At 37.0% G+C, this 23928-nt stretch overlaps 4 protein-coding genes and 1 long non-coding RNA gene across 8 annotated transcripts; 2 read left to right on the plus strand and 3 right to left on the minus strand.

Annotated features, from left to right (window-relative positions):
• Positions 1 to 212: 212 nt before the first annotated feature.
• Positions 213 to 2966, minus strand: LOC137735369 (uncharacterized). Its single transcript, XM_088697358.1, has 7 exons — positions 2963 to 2966; positions 2817 to 2882; positions 2624 to 2712; positions 2344 to 2531; positions 1980 to 2083; positions 1696 to 1778; positions 213 to 496 (listed from the first exon to the last, which is right to left on the minus strand). Exons 1-5 carry the CDS (start codon positions 2964 to 2966, stop codon positions 2005 to 2007), a joined length of 426 nt encoding a protein of 141 aa, XP_088553484.1. The 3' UTR covers positions 213 to 496; positions 1696 to 1778; positions 1980 to 2004.
• Positions 2967 to 3015: 49 nt separating this feature from the next.
• LOC148695666 (uncharacterized) lies at positions 3016 to 5312 on the minus strand. Its single transcript, XR_015964863.1, has 3 exons — positions 5054 to 5312; positions 4721 to 4858; positions 3016 to 4514 (listed from the first exon to the last, which is right to left on the minus strand). It is a non-coding gene; the product is annotated as an uncharacterized LOC148695666 (long non-coding RNA).
• Positions 5313 to 6981: 1669 nt separating this feature from the next.
• LOC148695667 (uncharacterized) lies at positions 6982 to 9269 on the plus strand. Its single transcript, XM_088697936.1, has one exon. The coding sequence runs from the start codon at positions 7069 to 7071 to the stop codon at positions 8965 to 8967; it is 1899 nt and encodes a 632-aa protein (XP_088554062.1). The 5' UTR covers positions 6982 to 7068; the 3' UTR covers positions 8968 to 9269.
• A 297-nt stretch (positions 9270 to 9566) lies between these two features.
• On the plus strand, positions 9567 to 12018 carry LOC137734225 (peptidyl-prolyl cis-trans isomerase FKBP20-2, chloroplastic). Its single transcript, XM_088697359.1, is given in 7 exon segments — positions 9567 to 9647; positions 10765 to 10852; positions 10980 to 11089; positions 11194 to 11302; positions 11454 to 11489; positions 11492 to 11530; positions 11894 to 12018. Coding segments are annotated over 7 exon segments (588 nt in total).
• On the minus strand, positions 11758 to 16529 carry CAT9 (cationic amino acid transporter 9). 4 transcript variants are annotated; one of them, XR_015964873.1, is made up of 11 exons: positions 16124 to 16529; positions 15197 to 15609; positions 14914 to 15090; positions 14533 to 14757; positions 14275 to 14451; positions 13730 to 13957; positions 13512 to 13601; positions 13273 to 13409; positions 12674 to 12720; positions 12273 to 12525; positions 11758 to 12169 (listed from the first exon to the last, which is right to left on the minus strand). XR_015964873.1 is itself a non-coding variant. In XM_068474118.2 (10 exons), exons 1-9 carry the CDS (start codon positions 16389 to 16391, stop codon positions 12696 to 12698), a joined length of 1740 nt encoding a protein of 579 aa, XP_068330219.2. In that variant the 5' UTR covers positions 16392 to 16529; the 3' UTR covers positions 12203 to 12525; positions 12674 to 12695. The 4 variants fall into 4 exon arrangements, 2 of the variants coding, with proteins under 2 accessions (XP_068330219.2, XP_068330218.2); XR_015964872.1 differs by lacking the exon at positions 12674 to 12720; XM_068474118.2 differs by lacking the exon at positions 11758 to 12169 and having other exon boundaries at positions 12203 to 12525.
• Positions 16530 to 23928: the final 7399 nt, after the last annotated feature.

The raw sequence follows: 23928 nt of genomic DNA on the forward strand, positions 1-23928 counted from the left end.
CCCTGCCTTTGATTGCATACAATCCTGTACTAAAGAAGATAAACAGATGGTTGTATACTAGCAGTAAATAATTGAAAAAAAAAAATTTTAAACATACAAGGGAAGGACGTATCTTTAGCAATACCAGGCAAGAATCAATTCATCGAATTGGGGGAAAATATTTCTGTAAATGTCAAATTTACAGATATTAATTGTCATTTACAACAAAATCATACATCTTAAAGACTCGGCTCCCATTGAAAAATTGTGTAAATTACATAAATATCAGTGCAACAGATATTATATTGAATAATATATCAAATAAATTAACAGCAGACAATTTCTTAGCCTGAGATTCAAGGACTATACAGCTGATTCAGCCTTGCATCGCTACTACACTACGGAAGCTGGTTTCTGCTTCTTCAACTCGAACAAATTATTGAGGTCAGAAAGCATAGGAGAAATGACCATGGTCTCTGGAGCCATGAAATTTACTATCTTCTCATAAACATTATACCTGCAAAAGCATAATGCAATAAGCCTTAAACAATCTAGCCTAGTTTGCTCAACATATGCTCCAAGATATTCCAAAACAAACTCACAGCAGTTTCACATAGGGAACCGAAGAATCTATTGATACCGTATCTTGCAACTATTAGAAACAATTTTCTTCTTCTTAGCATGCAACCTTTTCAAGGAATAAAATGATGTCTCAGCGGATAATCAAATAGTGAAAAATCAGAATCAATAAACAATAGAAGTTGAGGATCACTGCTGGCTTGTTCCATTTTTAATGTTACAAAAACATAAAAACTTGAAGAATAGAAGTTCGGGATTGATTAGGTTCCAAGCCTACTATAAGCAGAGACAATACAATGTCACTGACTTCCATAGCTGAAGATGCAGATTGTTTGAATGATGTCATGGCTCAGACTTAGTTACTTAAAGTTGGGACTGGCGTGACCTCAATGAGAACTAAGCACATACTTCACTACAATTCAGCAGACCCAAAGCTGATGTGAGAAGATTTACTTTAACAATTGAGTCGGTCCAAGCTCAACCTCGATGCTTTGTGTTTTGGGATAAGCTTAGGCAAGGCTGAGCTCAATCCATTCTTCTTGATTAACACTCTTACACTCTTAATGATAACTTAGTACCAACTTAATCTGACTAATTATAGTAACTGTTGTAGTGGAACTTTTGAAATTTGGGGAACCCTCACAATCATATGAAATCGAGGAAACTTGAAGCATTTCCTTAAAGTTTGATTTGATAAAATTAAACTCTATCTCAGCTAATAGTACAGTTATAAGCTAAACACACTTTATGAGAATTTAAACGGTTATTAAAAACTTCAAACACAAAATGTAATACACAAAGCATATCTACAAATCTTTCACATATCGACAATTCTTATCGTGCGGAAAATGATAGATTACGCACAACAATGGAAAGCCAAATTGTATTACAAAATAACTATAATGGTTTGATAAATGTAGTTTGCACACACTATCCATTGCTTGAACAAAGGACGGGTTCTTCTCAAGTAAAGCCTGTAGTTTGCACACACTAACTAGGTCAGAATACGTTGCATTGACAGCCTCATGTGAATCACAAAATAAAGACCTAATTGGCTCATGCAGACCACCTCTCAGGTAAGAACGTAAATCTTAACATGTCAAAAATCTAAAAAAAAAGGGGAAATGCAAAAGTGACCTGTGGTAATCCATGATTCCATGTGAACTTGAGAATGCTTTCTGAAGCAAGAATCTAAACTCAAGAGTTTTGTCCCACAGAGCCTTCAGAAAAATGAAAACAAAAGGCATGGAAAATGGGTAAGAATAAACATTGATCAGACAATAATTCACTACATAAATATTTTTTTTTCAACTTTAAGGATTGGCATGAAAAGAAGCTTTAAACAAGGAGCAATAATTTGATATTGAAAAACAAAACCTATTTCATGGATATTACAAGAGTTACTATTTTGAACAACGTACCTTTTGGTTCTTCACTGCTTGACCCTTAAGAAGATCTTTCTTTAAAAAACAAAATTAACTTCATATGTAAGCCCATATAACTCCATTTTGTGCTTTGATAGTAACTGCATTAAATAGACACTGAAAATTAGCCTTAAGCTAAGATGAAAATTATATATGTAAGCCTAGATAACTCCATTTTGTGTATTCAATTCCTATAACTCGTGTACTATTTACATTATTCAATGACATGTGTAACCTAATATCAAATTTCGTCACCAACCTCCGACTGCTATGCATATTATTTAGCTCTATGTCTTCATTCTAATGAAGCATCACAAGTTTATAATTAAAAATAAAAGGATTGTGAACAGAAGTCTCTTACTGCTCCTGCTGATGAAGATTCATGTATTCTTTCTCGAGTTCTTCCATCTCGGCATCTTTATTATCATTTTGCCCATCACCATTTTCCTCTTCCCCAACTTCTTCTCCATCTTCTTCCTCATTTTCTGATTCTTCTTCCTCCTCCTCGCCGTCATGCTCATCATCAAAGTCATCCTCTTCCAGCTCCATCTACATCACAAACCATCAATTAACAACAAAATCACCACAACAAACTGAATAATTACCGAAGCCCAATAAAAGAATTTACAAATCAAACTAACATTCAACTCATTGCTGTTGAAATCGCCATTGTCCTCGAACTCACTGTCGCTGTCAAGAGCCTTCCATCTCCATTGTGACGTATGAGCCCCTACAAATTCAAACACCCAAATATTATAGAATTTAATTCCACAAGGATTTAAGCTTTGATACAACTTCATTTCAAATATCCAAACCAATTTATGAATCCCAAACCTTTTGAAGCTGCAAGGAGAAAAAAGACGACGAGAGTTGAGAGAGGCAGAGGAGTCTCAGAAGAAGCTGCAGGGTATGGGTTTTGGGGGTTTAAGCACTGACATGCAATTTACCAGGCTGGAATTATCCGTTTCTTAAACCCAAACCCATCTTCTAAAACAAGTCCCAAAATCTGTCGATTATTTTCCCCTTCCTAGACCAAAAAACATTGGGCCCTTAAATAAGCTTCATGAGCCAGTTTGGCCGATATTAAATTGAGCCAAGTCTGTCTCATTTGATTAGTACTTTGTTGCACATTCCACTAGAGCGACTTATTTACTACACAATCTGGTGACATTTCTCTTTATTTGTAAATGATAGATTTTAGGTTCGACTGACTAATTCAATACTAAATTATGACGTCTGGCTCATTGTGGGGCTAGCTCGAACTTTATACCTATTAAAGAAATGATAAAGACTTGCCTAAAATAGGGGTGACAGATTGTCGGATGCATCCTAAGCCAATTTTATAACAGTTTCCCTCCAATCTCTCAACTATGGCTAGATGTCTTTTATTTGTGGATTTGAAATACAATGGACCTAGCACGCTTGTTTCATATTAGTCTTTCTTGCATTCAACACAAAACATCATAGTTTTCATAAAGTGAGCACCACATATAGGGGTTGTAGACATGCTCGAAATAATTTGAATTAAGCTCAGCTTTTTAGTGAAATGAGTTGAGCTAAAAAAAATGCTAGACTCGTTAGAAAAAAAAAATGAGTCAATATGGATTTTTGGTATTTTCAGCTCATAAAGCTAGTGAACAGCTCATTTCTTTCATGAGATAGCTCGACTTGTTCGTTAAAGCTTGTCTCATAAATACTCTCTCTCTCTCTCTCTCTCTCTCTCTCTCTCTCACCAATCTAGAAATACTCCTCTTTGAAAATGATTTAAATAATTAGATAAGCTCATGTTCTGAGTTGCCTCATTATCTAAAGTGTGAAGAACAAATTTTTGGAACAGGCGATCAATCAAGCGAGCGATAGGTAGGAGTAGAAACAAGCAATGCGTAGCAGCAGAGTACAACAACAGGAATTGTTGTTCTGGTCGATCAATTGGCATGCCTAACCGATCAATCGGTTTGGCTCTTTTTTGTTTTTTGTTCCGCGTTTTCAAAGCCTATTTAGAGTAGGTTGTGGGTTTTATTGGGATTCCTTTCTTGTAACTAAAGCCATTTTGAGAGATTGTGAGGGGTGTGAGATACCAAAAACTAGGGGTTGCAAAAGCGTTTGTTGTTGGGGGGGGTGGGCGGTGGGGTGGTGTGTGGTGGTTCTTTTAATTAAAGGGGCTTTTCATACTAGTGAGATATCTTGGGTGACACTGAAAGTGGAGTTAGGCACGATTCGCTAAACCACTATAATTCTTTATGTTCTTTTTCCTTTGTTTACTTTTTGTTTGGGATTTTTGTTGTTTATTTATTGTTCTTGTTTAGGTGATCGTATGAGTTATCATAGTCCATTGAAAACAAAGACTGCTGATCAAATTCAAGTTCATTTCTATATAATCCACACCATCTAAAATGATAAAGATACAGAATGCACGCAAAGAAAGAACCAGAACTACGTAACCAGTCAAATTCAAGTTCATTTCTATAACTCAAGATACTTACTTTTGTTCTCCGTTTGGGAAAATTCTCGACCGGTTTAACTGAAAACCCTCTAGTATACTCATGTGTACTCTATATTTGGTTAAAGAACTTCCAATAGTTTTAAGCGCATTGAATCATGCAGCTACTACCAACCGTTAACGAGATCCATGTCATATACACAAAACAAAGATGCACAAAACCTTCTAGCAAAACACAGTTCATTATCTACATAAATTTCAAATTTCAATTCAATAGATTACGTAAAATACTCCAAACCAAAATCAGATAGCATTCATAAAGTATAACTACTTACTTCATGAGAATGTCATAGTACTCGGGATCCAAAGAAGAAAACATTGCATCCACATCTTTTATAGCCATGATAGCTCTATGCACCATTATCCAATTTGCAGACTGCAAAACTCAAAAAAATCAATCTCATCACTTTCTTTCATTCCACACCAAACAGACCAATTGAATTATAATTAAAAACTGGAAAAACGATAAGAAAAGAAGAATAAAGTTATAAACTTGCAATTCAATTTTCTATTCCATCGACTGATTTTCTCGGCAAACAAACAGAAGATTAGCAAAAGAGAAAAGACAAACCTTGCAGCGCTTGTCTTTGGTGCTGAGACGCGAGCCTTCATGAGTAGTTTTTAGAGCTTCGACTGCCTTGTACCTAGATGAAAAACGGATTAAACATTTTTGGGGGAATTATCAAATCATTAAGGGGTTTTACAGAAAATTGTATGTAGAAAGGGGAAAATGATTTGGAGTGATACTGTTTGAGTAAGCTCTCGATCTTTCGAGATTTTTGTTCGATTCTGTTCTCTCACTCTCTCTCCCTCCCTCCCTCCCTCCCTCTGATTTTCTCACCTGGCAATTGGAAAAGACTTGAGGAAACATGTTCCCGAGAAAGTGACACGGCAGGTGGACCAAACTGTATATTGGGCTGGATCCTAGGTCGGTCGAAAGATAGCCTTGAATTCAGGCTGTTTGATTGTCTAAATTTTTGTTAAATTAGTAAATAAATAGTGTGAAAAACTATTTTGTTACTCAGTTTAAATTTTTTATCTTCAACAATGCATTTATCTTGTCAAACTTTAAATATTTTATTATTAACAATTCAAATCCAACCAACTCATTTTCTAAAAGAGTCTCATCTATCTTCATTTTCTTCTTGCTCAAGATTTCACTCTTGAGTTTTATTTTATTTTTTAATATTTAGCTTATGAACAGTTGCTCTGTAAATTTAAGGAGTGACTGATCATTTTGCTATAATAGTGACCTTTTTGTAGAGTTTGTTGGAGATGTGTTTTTTATTATTTAAATTTGACTATTTAAAATAGAATTTTGGTTATTTTACAGCATTTCCTAAAAATGCACTTAGTAACTTGAAGTGAATTTGGCTTAAGTAGCATGGTCTTTTTTAGAGGGGTGTATTAATTTAGACTCAATCAGCTATACAAAATGTTGAAGAAAAAATACCTACTTATCCATGTCACCAACTCGAAGAATTTAAAATTACAATTAAATTTAAATTTTCATTTCTTTTTTTTTATATATTTTACCCTTATTTACAAAATAAATTTCCTAATTTTATGCATCTTTTACTCTTATAATTTGAAATCAAAAGATATTAAAATAAAATAATACCTTTTTTTTTTCAAAAAAAAAAAAAAAAAAAAAAAAACCTTATCAATAGCACAAATCCTATATGAAATTTAAGTATTAGAACAAATTCTAAAAATATTATATAAATATACAAATAAAAATATCCATAAAAAAAAATATTTTATTTTTTCTTTTGTAAAAAAAAAAAAAAAAAAAAAAAACTTTATCAATAGGAACATTTTTATACATTAAAAATATCCCTTAAATAGTCAGTAAAACACATATGCTTTGATCAATGTTGTTCCTTTCACGTCTAAAAAAAACAAAAAGCAACCAATGAAACTAAATAACAATTCAATTTAATGTTAAATGATTTTGGTTCGCATATACATGCAAAAATTCCAATTTCATTAGGTAGTGATTTGTTTCTGTCTATTGATTCTTTTTAAATTTATTCAATCGTACGACTCGATATAACGAAATGAGCATTGGAAGAAAAACAGAATGTGAAAAATCACTTATCTTTCATTGTCCCGTACATGAAGGAAAAAAAAATAAAAAATAAAAAATAAAGCTTAAAAAGCATAAGAGAAAAACTCTTCCTAGATGTGTATGATCAAATTTGTATGCCCATTACTCATGTAGTTTGCATTGCTATTTGCTTAGGTGCTCAATGAGCTTTGTGTTGCACCAAATTGCTTTTGTTTCAATCAAGACGGTGTCGTTTACATTGTTCCACCAAATTGCTTTCGTTTTGTTCTTTAATCAAATGACCTCCAAGCCCCTACAGATAAGATCACCACTCCACAAAATCCCGTAAATCAAAACAAAACACAAGGTCAATATCGTCATTCTAACCAAACGGTCATAATCATCGACACTCCACTTCTTAAATTCCTTTCCCCTCTCCCCCCACTCTTTTCCACTCTTTCTTCTTCCTTGCTTTCAAAGTCTTCGTTTGCTTCACACAAAATCCAAAACCTCCGCAGAAGCTCAACTGCTCATCAATGGCGGACTCCATCCCCTGCAGAAAACCCCACTTCCCATTCTCCGATCCAAACCCAGAAGCTCACCAAAACCCGATTCAAGACGGTAAGTCCTACACCATGCACTTTCTCCTTAAAGCTCTAATCTTTGCCATTTTCATTGTTGTTCTTCCACTTTTCCCCTCACAAGCTCCCGAATTTATCAACCACACGATCCTCACCAAATTCTGGGAACTCATTCACGTTATCTTCGTCGGCATTGCCGTGTCCTACGGCTTGTTCAGCAGAAGAAATAGTGCTGAAATGGGGTTTGAGAATAGCTCAAATGTAGGTACTTCTGAGTCTTATATGCCTACAATATTTCCCGTTTCGTCGAATTTCGACAGCGGGTATGAACACCCATGTGGGTATGGTGAGAAAAGTGAAGGTGAGAGTTGGAATTCTGGGTATTTTGTGGGTAACCCTGTTGCTGCTGTGGCTCAATCTTGTCATGAAAGCAATGTTTTTTATGCCCAATGCAAACCCAGTTTGGGGATTTGTGAAAGTGGGTGTGAAAATTCATGTGCGTATAAAGAGAAAAATGTTACTCAACCTTGGAATTCTCAGTATTTTCAGGGTGAATCAATGGTGTTTGTGGCTCAACCAAATTATGGTCTTGATGAATGGGGAAAACCCAGATCAATGGTTGATAATCAGCCGTTAGGATTGCCGGTTCGGAGTTTGAAACCAAGGGTGCAAAACCAGGATAGTTTTGAGTTTGTTGCTAGGAGTGAGTTCAGTTTAGGTTCTAAGGGCTCTTTTAATAGCTCTGATAGGGTTAGTAATGGGGATTTTGGTGATTTGGGTGCTATAAATTTAAAACAGAAGTTCACATCACCTTCCCCGGTTCATTGGCGTTCGCATTCTGCAAGGATGGAAAGGGGGAAAAGAGTAGGTAGTAATGCTCGTCCTTCGCGTTTGAGGCCACTCTCAGTTGATGAAACTCAGTTTGAATCAATGAAAACTCGGTCTTTCCAGTCCACTTTGTCCTTTACTTCTGAGTCTTCTTCTCAAACTAGTTCTCTGTCTTCTTCCCCAAAAGAAGACTCGTTCACCCACTCCATGTCTTCGGAGGTGCTTAACTCGAAGGTGGAGAATGTGAAGAAAAGAAAGAGTACTCATTCTCAAGGGTCGTCTTCTCCTTCAGTGAGTGCGTTGCATTCGCGGGGCTACAGCATTGGTTCTTTCCATGAGGAGGACTTGAGGAGAAGCTCCGAAAATTACTTGAAGGATTTGAGTGGGAGCGGAAGCAGAAGCAGAAGTGAAAGTGGAAACGGAAGCGGAAGTGAGGAGGAGCAATTGGGAAGCAAAGAGTTGGGGCAAGGTTTTTTGGGATTGAATACTAAACCTGCAAGCCTCACTAAATCTGCATCAAGGGGAAAATCGGTTAGAACGATCAGAGGTAGTAGATTTGCCACTCATGAAAAAGTTGAGAAGATGTGTGACATTGGTGAGTTTATATCTATGAGAAAAGATATGATGCAAAATGGAGTAACCAACACGAAAAATGTTGGAAATGGAAAGAGTAAGCATGATCTTGGCAATCCTTTTCACATGCCAAAGCTAGAATTTCCGAAACGTGAGAAGGAGATGCGAGAAGTTCATGGCAATGCAGCTGCGGAGTTTGAAGAAGAAGAGTTGGAAAGTGAGGCAGAAAACTTTCAATTGAGCTCGGATGATGAACGTGAAGATGATGCTCTTGCCACTGCTGCTGCGGCTACAAGTAGCAACTCTCTGAATGTTGGAGGAGCAGACTCAGAGGTTGATAAGAAGGCGGGCGAGTTCATAGCGAAATTTAGAGAGCAGATTAGGCGTCAAAAAGTGGCATCAATGGACAGATCAAGAGGGCAACACATATCTGCTAATTCCTTTGGGCGATGATCATATAATTATGAATTATGATGCTCAAAGTATATTTTCTATTTATTTATTTTATACATTTAATAAAACATTTGGTGTCTGTTGTACCAGGTAAATGTTTAGAAGGCATTTTCAATCATACAAATTTACTACGGTTGGGGTTATATTTTGGAAAGAGCAATGCTAGGGAGATCACAAAAACATGTTTTGACTGCCGACAGCCGAAGCCACGGTTACAATTGGCTTCATTTTTCAATTTTCGTGTGGCGTCCAATTATGAATTATACAAAATAAATAAGGTTGATATTTATTCGTTGGTAGAATCATGATTGCCTATGGATTGATTGGAATACAACATTTCGGGTGCACAGATAAATGCTCGTATCCATTTGAGCTACAAGTTTCTTGTACTTTAAACTAGAGTCCAATGAACGATGCCTAAGTGCACCTCCAGTTGTGCTCAAGGAATTTTTACAGCCTGCATGTCATAATCAAAACTGTTTATTTCTAAATCACTGTTTATATAATCATGATATGTGAAAGACCAATCAAATTGAAGATTGTTTAGTATCTTATGTGTATTGAACAAATTGAAGATTTCCGATAACTAAATCCGTGTAATGAACTTGAAATGCGTTTTTGGTTGGGCTGAATCCGAAGACACATTTGGATTGAATTGGACCCCAAAAGCAGTAAGATGGGTCTGTCATCTGTGTCAGCTTGGACCCCTCCAGGCAAATAATGAAGAACCTCGAGTGGAGGAAATGATATTACAAAAACGATTGGGGAGTTAAATGATACTATTTATTTGGTTCTTGCCAGCAAACTGAACAGATAACGTCACCAAATAACGGTTTCTTTTTTGCTGTGTGTTGGTCGGGTTGTGGTCGGTTTGTAATTTTCAGCGAGTCTCGTGACTTTTCAGTTGCACATGCTATACTTATTGATAGCATGCAAAATTCTAAAGATTTCAGAAAATGAATCAACAATGTATATCGAGTTGAAACTCTCCTCGTATCTAGCCACAAATACGTGTTAAAATTCAAACAAATCCAAACTTGTACATGTCTAAGAAGCGATGAGAAAAAAGACGTAAAAAAAAAAGAGATGATTTGTAAACTATATTATATAATTTTATGTATTTAAACTGAAAGAATTCAGATCAATAACTAAATACAAGGTGGACTACATTCAAAAATCAATAAAAATTACATATAAACTACTATTTTCCACCGAAAGCTACTTGAGCTATAGCCCAGGGTACACGTGACTCCGCCAGTGGGGGTGAGAGGTTTTGAACTCATCACCCCTCGAGCCAAATGGAGATTTGGAAAATAAACGGTTCTGGGTGTGTCTAGAATCATGGCTACGGTTAAGAGAGTTTCAACTTAAACATTTCCCTGCTTCTATGCCTACCTCGACCGATCCTTCAACGTTGGTGCTTCTTACTATTTTCGCATAGTGCTTAGACTTTGTAAAGTTTTCTTTTCTGTCAGCAGCTAAACCGTGAGCGTAAAATGTCTTAGGTATATTTCTTGCCAATTTCTAGTTGCTGACAAACATTGTTCATCCAGCTCCCCTACTACAGATTCATTTTAATGAGAATAACCAAATTATACGATGCTTTTCAAGTCGATTTTGATTAATTGATTAACCAACTTTTTCTAGTTTTCGCGTACCTTATTCTGTTGATGAATAACAAAAATTCCTGCAATGTAAATCTTCGATTTGCAGGTCTGAGGAAAAGAGTCGAGGCTCATCACATTACGAAGAGAATTTGAACCGGAGGCTTCTCCTATTTTTTTCGAACACAACTAGCTTGTTTCCACCTTCTTCAATGAACAAAACAAGCGGATACAGAAAGAAAACAATGCACCCGAAGACTTTCCAAGTTTCATACGAGAAGGTTTGTATCACTGTTGCCTTTGCTAATACAAACTCTCGAGAGATCGCTTCCTCTAATTAATCTGCTGAATAACTGTGTTACCGAGTCATCTGCAGAATCGATGTGTATATTTGAACATGTGGATCAGGTTTTCGGGTTCAGGTAGTAACGCCACCGAACTACATAACATGTGACTCGGGGCTTATGCTTCGGGATTTTGTAGCTGGTGAAGGTGATTGCCCAGAGGCTGGCCAGCAGGTTTTCCTCATGTTCTTTAAAGCTATGATTTTTCTTTCTGAATAATAGTATTTGTAAAACTCTTCTTCCAACCATGACTTGCACTGATTCAAGATACTTTGTAGGTGATGTTCCACTACGTTGGCTACAACGAGTCAGGCCGGCTGATTGACAGCAGCTACACGCAGGGTTCTCCTGCCAGAATCCGCATGGGCACAAATGCATTGGTTCCAGGTTAAAAGCGAAACCAATTCTCAAGTTCGTAATATCTTGCGTACTTTTTCCTTTGCCCTGGCCCCTCTTCTCCGCCCCAAGAAGGAAACGGAGAAGAGGGAGGCGGAAAGGTAACTAGTAGTTGAATTTGCTAAACTAAGAAGTCCTTCAGGATTTGAAGAAGGGATTCACGACATGAAACCCGGAGGAAAAGAATAATCATTCCACCAGAACTCGGACCACCGGTCGGTTAATAGGGTTCATAGAAACTCCTTGGATTCATATCTTATTTACATTTGGCCATGAATACTGCAAAATCTGAACCCTAGAGCCAACTCTCCTTCTACTGCCATACAACCCTGTGAATTCTGATCGTTGTTCGACATCTCAGAACTCAAAAATTGGAAGATCCATTGTTTGCATTGTAGGCAGCTTGGTTTAGAAATGTAAAACTATCACAATTCATGACATTCGAATACTGTTGGAGTAAGATCGTGGCGTTAGAATTAGTTCGTACTATTCGTGTTGGAGTTTAAATCGTTTTTGTTGCAGAAACTATGTTAAGTATATTTGCGTTCGAATTCCACATATACAGTTCGATCGGTTTTGCAGGTCGGACCTTCTCCACCTTCTTCAGCTCAAAACAGTTTGAAGTTTTTGACGTGTAACTGCTAAGCATTCAGAACTGTCAACGAAGGACAGTCCTAGCTTTTTACTCCGATTTTGTATGCGAATAAACTACGAGGCGAGGTAACATTTTTCCCGTTATCTGGACACATCTCCGCTCCTCAAAATGGATTTGCAGTCGCAAGAGTTCTCGATTGCAATCCACCGCCGATGCTTCGTTCTTCCGGCAGAATATGGTCGATGCAGTTCGGGGTTTTGCTACTGTAGTTTGGAAAATAAATTTAAGAATAGCTCTAGCATTTCCCAATGAGAACTTTTTATGTAGTAAGTAGTATTATGCAAGTACATTGTGCAAAGCTGCTACCTGTGAGAACTTTTTTGTAGTAAGTAGTATTATGTTGATCTGGGGTCGTAATCTATTTCCCTAAATTTCGACCGTCGTGAAATCGCTCGAGACTTCATACGGTTTGATATCCCCGACCCCGAGGAGTAAAGTTGCAACAAAGGCTCTCCGTCGAAAGACCAACTTAAAAGCTTTTCAAAAGTGCGGTGTGGCTCAGGTAGGCTTTGGACTTTACGTTGCAGTCCCTTCCGTTGTTGCAACACCAGTTTTAGACCTGAGATCAAGGATGATTATCGCAAGCCAACCAACATACAAAGAAAAGTGGGTCAAGAATCAAGATCAAGGCATGGAGGCAAGAAAGGCAGGTCAAGGAGCATTTCAGAAACGACTTTCAATTGCTTTCGGAAGCATACTTCACATACCAGATACCTTGCACTCGCAACATTAGTGATGAAGCTTCACGATCAATCTATCAAAAACACAGGTTCAAATCCATCCAGAATACTTATCATTACATCTAGTTATCAGAAACAGAGATTCAAATCTATCCAGCAGGCATGAGAACCATAATTTGGTGTTACAGAAGATTTTAGGGGAGAGACCACTAGAAATCAATGTTGGTTGTTATCGCTTACTATATATTCGATAAATAACCAAGACAACAATCAAACTCATTCACCAAACGAAAATAAAAAATAAAATAAATAACAGACATAGAATCAATTGTTCGAGAAATAAGACATCAAACAAATTCATTCACCAAAAGAAAATAACAGATAGAATTGATCAAACAGATTTGCACTACTACGCTAGCAATCAATAATGTGTGTTTATGTATGTCGATCTCTCAGTGAATATTATCACTATACTCTTTCCAACAAAGTTATTTGGAAAGATTTAATGGGCTATGAATTAATGATACATCTTACTATAACCTACCATGGAACAGGTACATACAACTAACACTGCAACAAGTACCAAATCCAAAATGCACAAGCTATTAACTGAAAAGATAATTTACCGTTCCTCTGCTGATGTTCTGTGATAAATAATGGTCTCCTCTGAATTTGGATCCGCATGATATTGCCCATAAAATGCATAAGTACCAACTACAATGATACTGAGGATGACAAATCTCACCCATGCTTCATGGTGTATCTGCAATAGAATAAATTTTCTCACTCGTCTGCTTTTTTTATTTTAATTCTTTGATTTCATTCCTTTTGTTAGCAGTTTGTTTAAAGTATATTATAAGTGTACCTGAGCAAAAAGAAACATGTTGAAGAAGATGCACACAGCTGGCACATATGGAACACCAGGGCAAGAAAACCCTGGGAGATCCGCATAAACCTGAGGAGAAAAATAAAAATGAAAACCGGGGTTTAAAGATAAATATATATGTATGTATGTATGTATGTATGCATGCAGGCAGGTAAGTATTATATGCATGCATCCCAAAGCACATATTGTTCACTCACTTGTCGAAAGCAAAGGGCAGCAAGAGCAAGTATTGCCACAACTACAGTTAGGACCAGAAAAACGATTGAAGCACTAAATCTGTAGCAGAGTCCGGCACCAAAACCACCGCATGCCACTATGAAGAGGCAGATGACACCTTCTCGCCAGGCAGAAGAAGATACTTCATTTGCTGCCTTATCTTTGAAACGAAGAGAAACAACACATGCAGCAACAACAGAGTAGCCCGTCTGAACAAGCAAGAGTACAAGGTTAGGTGCATACAACCGAAATTATTAGAAACAAAGAAATACCCTATAATACTAATCTTAGAAGAAGGCCCAAAATCCATGCAACTATTCCTACAGTTTTACTATTATCCATCACATCATGCCATGCACAGTGCAACTGAAAGTTCCTCTTTAATGAAACGGAAGTTAACATAATGTCGTTGGAAATGCATGTATCTTATTGTAATGTCAAAATATTTGACCCAACCTCCACCAATATCATAAAGAAGAATTGAACAGCCTCTCTACACCAAAAACAAATTTGGGCAATGACTTACCAAGGACCCAACTGAAAGAATGTGTGAAAGAATCTTCACATTGAACAACCCTGCCAAAATGCCAGCAACAATACCAACCCAGATCTGAGAATGAATGGGAGTGCGGAGTTTTGGGTGTACTCTAGCAAATAATGAAGGTAGTAAACCATCTCTTCCAAGCCCAAGATACAATCGAGACTGTTCACAAGAAAACCCATAAGTTAATACATGATAAGAAGACACTCCAACTAAGTCACTCATAGGGATAAAATGGTTCACCTGAACATACAAACCAACTAGAAGGGTAGTCGTCAGTCCAGCAACAGCACCTACACTGATTAAGATTGAAACAAATTTCAACCCCTTGGATGTAAAAGCATTAGCCAACGGAGCGTCTTCCCCAAGTAAATAAAATGGTACCATCCCAGTGATCACCAAACAGACACCAATATACAATGCAACACATATTAGAAGGCTGCCGATAATTCCTATTGGCAAGTCTCGCTGAAAAATAAATTTTGAAAGAAACATGATCAGATATTCTTAGAGGAATAAGATAGCAAGGAAGATCCTTTCAATATGTATAAACAGAATAGTCAATTGATAATTAAGTAGTTAACTCCAAAATTTAATCACTCCCACGGTCCCACTGGGGCATACCTGCGGTCTCTTTGACTCTTCAGCTGAATTAGCAACGGCATCAAATCCAACATATGCAAAAAATACAACTGTTGCTCCTGTCAGGATTGGTTTGAAACCATTTGGGGTAAATGGAGTCCAATTTGAAACATCAACCTCAAAAGCACCAGCGAAGATGACAATAATAACAATGATAATCTGCAGGAAAATCGATATTCTATAAATACACCTGCTTCAGTCATATATTTTAAGTGGCGGAATTCATATACTAAAAAATAAAAATAAAAATGCATGGAAAGAGCACCTTCATTGCAGTCATAAATGAGTTCACGGCAGACGATTCTCCCACACCACGACACAGGACTATCGTAAGAAGTGCAAGGAGAATTGGAGCTAATACATTAATTGATATAGCTCCCCCAAGGAACTTTTGGCCACCGTGTCCAATCCAGTCTGGAATGTGGTCCTTGAAAACTGGGAAAAGTTCCAGAATTGTGATGATATAGCTTGCTAAGCTCCGGGCTATACTAGCGGCACCAATATGATAGTCGAGCATAAGTTGTGCGAAAACAAGAAAAGCAGTGAGCTCATTGAAAGCCGTGTATGTGTAAAGGTATGCTCCACCAACAACGGCAGGGAAGCGAGATGCTAGCTCCGCGTAACAGAGTGCATTTAACACGCAGGATGCTCCGGCAAGAATGAAACTAATAGTGACCCCTACATCATGATAACAAATCTCTTATAGTCTAACAAAAACAGAACCCATCATAGCAAAAATTGGCACATCAAAATTCGAAAACCACTCCGTACCATTAGAGGAAAGTCTAGGACAGTGTTCAGTAGTCAAAAATTCCCAATTCCAAATTTGTCATAAATTGAATTTATGATTTTACTAGGAGAAATGCTAAGGAGACTCTCCCAAAATGGGACTCTCGATTGACTCTCTGCCACCTCACAGTTTACATCAATTCTCGCGGCAACATTATAAAACATTGTGCCAAAAACATGAGGCGGCAGAGGGTCTATGAAGAGTCTCCTCAGCATTTCTCAGCTTAATTGCAGCAAAGATGTTAAATTGGGATTTTAACAAGATTAAATTACTGTTTTATATCATTTCCAGACTCCATTAGCATATATGATGCTGCAATTAACAAAGTTTTCCAGCTTAATCTCAGCTCAATTAGCCTACTATGAAAATAAAAAATTAATTGAAGAGTTGCGGGTGTCGTACCAGGACCGGCGTCTTTGGCGACAGTGCCGGTGACGACGAATATCCCGGCTCCAATAGAAGCGCCGACGCCGAGGAGTATGAGGTCAAACATGCCGAGGCGACGGACAAGGCCATCGCCGGAGTTGGTGCGGACGGCGGATTCCGACGGAGAGACCAAGGGTTTGGTTCTGAGAGCCGACGACCAGAAATGCGACCAGCATGAGGACAGCGACGAGGACGAAGACAGCATCGTTTGGCTCTGGGTTGTCCGCCTCTGACCACCTCCCATCGTTGCTCTGCCTCTCTGGGATTTTACTCGGACAAAGAAGTCCGTCTGCAATTTATGTGACGAAGGAGGTCGGAAGGTGGACTGCTACTGCGCACCAATTCATATTTTGGACCCACTTTTTTTATTGAACCTTTTCTTATGTTAATTTAATGCACGTGTTTTTTTTTTAGAATAATTATGTATGGTATAGTTAAGTTGTATTACGGTCTAACATCTTTACTTGTAAATAAAAGTTTTTAAGTTTGATTATTGCAAATAAGAATTTGAACCATATTTTTTTTTAGTTTATTATGAAACTAAAGGCGCGTTTGTTACACCAGATTATCTCGGACTGGACTACCTTCAAAGACTAAGCTTAACTGACTTAAACTAGACTAAGCTAGATTGATTTAATGAAGTGTTTGATGCAGTGTCGGACTAAGAAGAAAAATAATTATAAAAAAAAAGGGAAAAATCAACCGGTGATACATAAAAAAAATATCCATGTTATTTGCTTCAACTTCAATTTCAACCAACATCAAAATTTCAACCAAAATTTCCAGTTCCTAAATTCTACCAACTTCAATTTCAACTAAAATTTCCAGTTCCCAAATTCTACCAAATTTTCAATCTATTTCAACCAACTTCAATTTCAACTAACCTGCAGTCAAATTCTAAACTGCATATTATCCAGAGGAAGAATTGGCAAATTAACTCATAATCTACCCCAAAAATTCATGTTCTCTAGTAAAAACCAAAGATTTATAGCCTCAATTTCTCAAAAGCCACGTATTGGCAATAAATTTCCCACGAAGGGTAATCAAATCAGGCATCCATCTGCGTCATTGAGGCCTCCATCTGCGAATCAAACCTCCAGCCGCGAGCCTCCATTTTCAATTGCGGATCTTAGTCAACCAAATTTGTCCATGTTCCTTCGACCCCACCATCGTCTCCTCCTCCAAAACTCTCTTCTCTGATGACCCACCCCCATCCCCTCCTCCAATTGACGTGAATAACCATGCCGCCGCCGGTGGAGAGCTCAAACTCAGCCTTGCGCTTATCATTGTCGTCCTCATCTTTTATGTAGCTCAGACTAAACCCAAAGAAGTGCAGAGCCGAGAATTTGTACATCTCATCGACGATCGTCGCCGTTGGTGGGGTGGTTCGGCGAGGTTGGTCGAGCAAACTAGGACAAAGGCACAAGAAGGACGGCTAGACAAGGACGCGAGGAGGAAAGGACGCAAATGGTTTTTGCAATCCCCTACTGATTGGGGGGTCTCGCTAAGCTTTTCTAATGAAGGACTTAGTCAGAGCGTGTCCGGTCTAATCCCATTAAACCTAATCCTTGTGCAAACCAAACATGAGACTAGTCTAATCTAGTCCCCCCTAATCCGGTCAAACAAACACATCCTAAACTCACTCCTTTTGTCTCAGTATAGATAACACCGTTGGTTAAAAAAAAATATGCACAATATTAATGGAAGGAGTTACTCATTATCTTTTGACCCACTTTTTGTATTTAACTTTTTATTATGGTAATTTAATCAACGCACCTATTTTTCACATAATAATTTTGCGTTCTTTTAATTGAAAGAGTTTTTTTTTTTTTTTTTTTTTTGAACCAAGGATACAATACCAAGGCATAGAGGCCAGCCAAGAACAAAGAAAGTCGCAAAGGCTAATGCAGCAAAGGAACTAACAACAAAGTAAAGGCACGGGATTACAATAGACGCTGCCACACTTGGTGAACACATCATCCCCAAAAAACAAGAGCCGAAGCTAGCTACTCAGAGTTACCCATCGTCTTTTGACCAATAATTAAAGCCCTTCTTAAAAATGTGCCAAGCATGTGAGTTTTATATCATATCGATCAGCGAGGTTAAGTATTTGTGTGAACAACTAATGTTAGCAAAATATGTTATTTTTTATCTTTGATTAATTTGTATTTATTATTTTACAGTAAGAAGGCAACAAAGAAAATAAAAGATAATTTGCATTTGTCTATTTGTTGCTATTTGGACCTGAAATAACAACTTGGGTCAAGAATGGGTAGTGGCAGAGCCAAAATCGAGGCTTTGGTTGCTACTGACCCCAATAACATATAAAATCCCTCCTTTGAAATTTCTTTTGATCCCTATATTGGCTAGACAAATAAAATAAGGAGACATTTAATCAAATTTCATTAAATTGACACAAACCAACATTGTTTGTGTTCCGTTCTCTTAAGAAAAAGTTAGCATGCTAATTCTCAAACAAGTTGAAGAATCAAACACGCAAGCGCCTTCCCCTTAAACTTCATATCTCTTAAATCAAAGCTTATCATGTGTCCAAGCTTGGTCAAGCACCCTTTATCGCACTTGGTTGTATCACGAAATTAATCATATCAGTATTTTTCTCATCTTGGACTTATTAGGATTTTTAGGTTTTTGTATTGATTGGTTGATTTGAAATGAAGTTTTTGCAAAAAAGAAATTATAAATTGGAATATATAAGTAAAAGCATGACCAATTTTTTGAAGCTTCTATTGTATGGCCCTGTCATTGTAAATTTCTAGCTCCGCCATTGAGAATGGGCTAACCTGAATTGAAAAGCCATAATCCTCGATCTAGTAACGATCATTCAGACCAGTGAGCTGAAGAGAATTGATTCGAACTAGTTTTCATAGAAGTGGGACCGTGAAAGGATTATTAGAATGAGCTATGTTCAGATGTGAATTATTCTAAGGATCAGAATTCATTATTGGTTAGATAATGATGAATTAATCGCATAAAAGAACTAGCCTGATTTGAATCAAAGATGTCGAGATTGGATAGAGATGAGTCTTGGCTAACGAGGGGATTAAAGAGATAAAAGAGAGAATATTCAGGAAAATGTTGTATAATAGAAGAGGTTATGCAACGTGGAAAGCCACATTCAACTCAACAAACAACTCAAACACTCTACGCGAAAACTCTCTCTGCAAAACCCTTATACATCCCAAAGAAAAACACTAACTATCATAACCCTTCTATCAACACATCTTTAGTTTGGATTAGTAACCAGCAATGTGTTGACAATAGGCAACACCTTCAGTTTGGATAAGTAAACAGCACTGGCGCTGTAGAATCAAGCAGCATATGAGCACATTTAGTTTGGACAAGTAAACAACATTGTTTCTAGGTTTGTTGGTTATCTATCCAAGTCTCGGTAGGCGAAGAATTCTTATTTCTTTCGCTCAAAGAGGTCACTTCATCCCAACCAAGTGAAGTGTTTTATGATTAATTACTCTCAGGTGCATTTTGCAGTTCAGCATTCAAACAGTTAAACCTCGTTCACTATCTAAATGCTCATCTCCTTTGAGTACCTTTACCCTTACAGCCTAATACCAGTCCAGTGCACCTATATTCTCAAGAGATCCTGAACTTCGCAGTGAATTAAGCAACCTTGTCTTCAAGTTTTAGAACCCAAGGCTAAGGCAAGTTCCTTTCTTGTTCATAGTTATTCAAGTGCAGAAGGGAATGACATATTCGATACCACCACCACATGTATTCTAGTTGCCTAATTGTACTTGGTTGCGATTTGGCACGCCCGTATTCACAAGAAGGATGTAGTTAATTCATAGTTATTTAGCTTGCACATTACACAGGCTTTGTAATTTCTAGGGTAAACAGTTGCTCACCAAAAACAGTGTTAAAAAGGTAACGCAGTGACCTAATAAATCGTAGATGCTTAAGAAAATAATTTTTTTTTTCAAATCACTAGTCTGACTCTTCAATTGCTTTGAGCGGGAGAAGAAGTAGGTTGAATTGTTGGGCACAATCCAGGATCTAAGGCCATCTCCAACCGAAGGAAGCCAGATGGCTCGTTTTAGCCCTATAGCCCTCCAACAAATTAATATTTTAATGAACAGTGCAGAGCCATATTCCTTACCATCTCCAACTGAGGGGCCAGAGGGCCATAAGCCAAACATAGCCTTGTGAAAAAAAATCATCTCCAACCGAGAAAGTCAAAGGGTCATAGGGCCAAACATAATTTATTATTTAAATTTAAAAACTACAACAACTTAAATTTAAAGTCTATAATCATCATCATCTTCATCATCCACCATTGTAGGAGTATAGTTGGAGGTAAACAACTGACGTCGAACCATAATTTCCTTCTTTTTCCTATCAAAATAGGTCTTACTCATTGGAGTGTAATCCGAAGTGTTCCTTAGCATATTCCTATCGTCAATCTCTTCTTGTATTTGTTTGGCCCGTTCTTCTTGCCTACGGTTCATTTCTTCCATGGCAATGACATTTTGCTTCACCATGAATCGCAAAGAGGCTGCCATTTCCTATTGAAAGGCGATATCATCCTTTGCCTTGCCCTTTTCCTTAATTTTCAGGCTTTGTTTCATCCCATAGCCCTAGGTATGGAACCTACACCCGAAGTCAGATTTTCTACCCTTGTTTCTTGAATGGTAGGAGATCCATCTTCATCCCCATCTATAGCTAAGGATGCAGTTCCGAACACCAACGTAGGACCTACTCTATGTTGAGGTGAATATTCAAATAACAACCACCCTTTACAAATTTCCCAACAACCGTGATGCTGAAAAGGTTTCAAGGTGCCTTCCATATACAATTCCTCCACTTGGCATACCTAGAAAATATAATTACAAAAATTGAAGGAAATTAATTTATGAAATTAAATGTAATATAATTAAATATTTAAAATAAATTGTGAAAACACTTACTTCCTCGTAGTAATTGGCGCCGTTTTCAAGTCTACTTGCAACTGTTAATAGTGCTTGATGCCGTTTATTCAAACTTAGATGAAGATGTTTCTTCCATCTTGAAGAACAACTCTTGTGGTTTCCGGAATTCGGTGGAGTGGTGTCTTCGTAGAACTCATAGTATTTTTTGGACACACGAGTCCAAACATCTTCACTTGTTTGAGAAGTCGCCCTCACACTATCTTCCGAGACTTATCTATAAGCCCTGCAAATAACTTCATCTTCTTTTCGGGTCCAAGCTCTACTTTTCCTTGCAGATGTGGCCATTTGAAAATTATTGAAAATTTGAAGGAAAGATTATTAGAAGAGGTAAGAAAATAGAATGTGAAGAATTGAAATAGAATGAAGTGAGATGGTATGGAATGGTGAAAATTATGTGAGAAATTCTGTAAGAATGGCTTAGGTATTTATAGGAAAAAAGGGAAATTTTAAATTTTTTTTTTTAAATTTGGCCAAAATAAAATATAAAAAATTCAAATTCAACGATAACTGACATCAGCATGACGTCAGCTAGCTGGCATCACACTAACGTCAGCTACCGTTGGATTCAAAATTTTGGCCAGCTCCAGGTCTGCTGGCTGGATGAGTTGGGCCAACGGTTGGCCCTTTTCTCCTTTTTTGGTCCGATGGAACCCACGAGTACTTTGGCCTGACCCTTGGTTGGAGACAGTTTTTGTGTCATTTCAGGCTATTTTCAGCCCTCTGGCCGGATCAGTTGGAAATGGCCTAATATGTAGTCTCAATCGCCTAGATGTAATTTACTCAAATGAAGGTATTTTTTCTTTCGGTTGTAATCATCTTCGTAATCTATATATAATCTGTACTTTAAAAAATATTAACTTTTCTTAGACAATCGATCACCTAAAAGTGGAAGGTATTGGATTAATATTTGGTTCACATTACAAAAAACTCCATTTACTACAAAACTAAGATCATCAACTAAAGTTGCAGATGACGTTGTACTGCAATGAAGAAAAACAATTATATATATGCATTCTGATGCGAGTTCGATCCTCACTAATTCTTATTTTCCTAACAACTCATTGCTCCAAAGAAAATTAAAAAGGCCAAAAAAATCCTTTACAAGGGCATTGCTCCACCTCCATTATCAAAAGAAACATATAAACACCACATGTAACTTAAGAAATACAACTGAAACATAATAATGGTTTTAGGAAAGCGGAGCTTGAATAATGGAAGAAGGTAGTGAGCCAAAGAGGATGAACTACACAAGATATGGGAAGAATGGATGCTTAGCGTTTCATTTTGTGTTGGTGAGTAAATAATTGAATGCGTTAATAATTAAGGGATTTGGCTACCATACTGATATGTGTTTAATACAATTACTATTTAACCATAAGAAAATAGTTTTATCAATCCTACAACTAGGTTGAGTTTGCGATCAAGTTAATTGACCTTTTAATCTATCGAATTCTAATATGAATCTGATCCGAGTAAGTATTACATATATGTAACTGTAGTTTAATTCAAAATTTAGAGTCAAAATATAGATAAATATAATAAAAGAATGTAGCTACTAAAGAAATAATATTTTCAAGTTTCAAATAAATCTGACAATAATCTAATTCAATGCAAATATGATACATTCGTTAGGTTTCATATTTTGAGGTTGGAATGGCCGAAAAGTAATAACTTAAAAGTCGAAATACAACCCAAATCTACAAGTATGGGTAGTCCTCTTTCATGTAAGTGAGAGATCTTATATTTGATTCTTGTCAAAGACAAATTCAAACTAAATTATTATGGCTACCCCATTGTGAGTGTTATGATACGTTCTTTGGGTTTAATTTTTTAAGGTTGGATGGCTGAAAAGCATATTTTGTTGGGACAAGTAGGGATATGTTTTCTTCTTAAGTAGGGATATCTTTCCTTCATGAGTAACTTTCAACTTGGACAAAAATAAGAAATTTGTCATCCATTTATTCTTTTAAAATGCATTTAGTATAGTGAATAGTCATGCACAAGTCAATCATCTCTACTAAACAAGACCTTTAGTTGTACATATCTCAACAAACGGCTTCTTCGCCATTTTTGGTTAATTTGACATGCACATTGAACAACGCATGAATTTTGCTAATTTTTTGCTAAGTAAAGAAATTCATTTAAACATAGAAACCCCTTATACAACCATTTCTAATACAATCAAACATAAAAACATTGTAAACCTTATCAGGAATACAATACTCCCAAATATGTAAATTTTGTAAAGAGGGGCCCTAACTAGCTAAAGACACGAGCTACAAAATTTGTTTCTCGGAAAATATGAGAACATTTGATAGAATCAAATGAAGAAGCAAGCCACTAAATGTCTTCAATGATGGATTTTAATTTCCAGGGAACTCCGTACAATCCTTGAACAACATTGATGACCAACTTTAAATCACCATCCACCATGATCAGAGGAAATCCCTTATGTCTTGCAAATTTCAAAGCTTCTCTCAATGCCACAGCTTTTGCCATCGGCATAGTTGTTTCTTTCAGATTCATAGCTCTAACAACGAAGGGTTGACCTTTGTCATTCATAATCACAAATCTGCCGCATTTTTGTTTTGAACAACAGAACCATCCAAGTCGACTTTAACATGAGAAGAGTATGGAGGGTGCCATTTAGACCTGATTTGGTACTGAGGTGATTCTGAAAAAAGCTACTATCAAAAAAAGCTGGGAGCTGTTTTTGTGTTTGGTAAACACTCAGCTTCAGCTTTTTTTCACAGTTTTGGATGAAAAAAAGCCAAAAACAAGAAGCTGCAAAACCTAGCTTTGAAAAACCGGCTTTTTTTC

Source organism: Pyrus communis, chromosome 7 (genome assembly GCF_041283825.1).
Source record: "Pyrus communis isolate YQ-2024b chromosome 7, ASM4128382v1, whole genome shotgun sequence".
NCBI lineage: Eukaryota > Viridiplantae > Streptophyta > Magnoliopsida > Rosales > Rosaceae > Pyrus > Pyrus communis.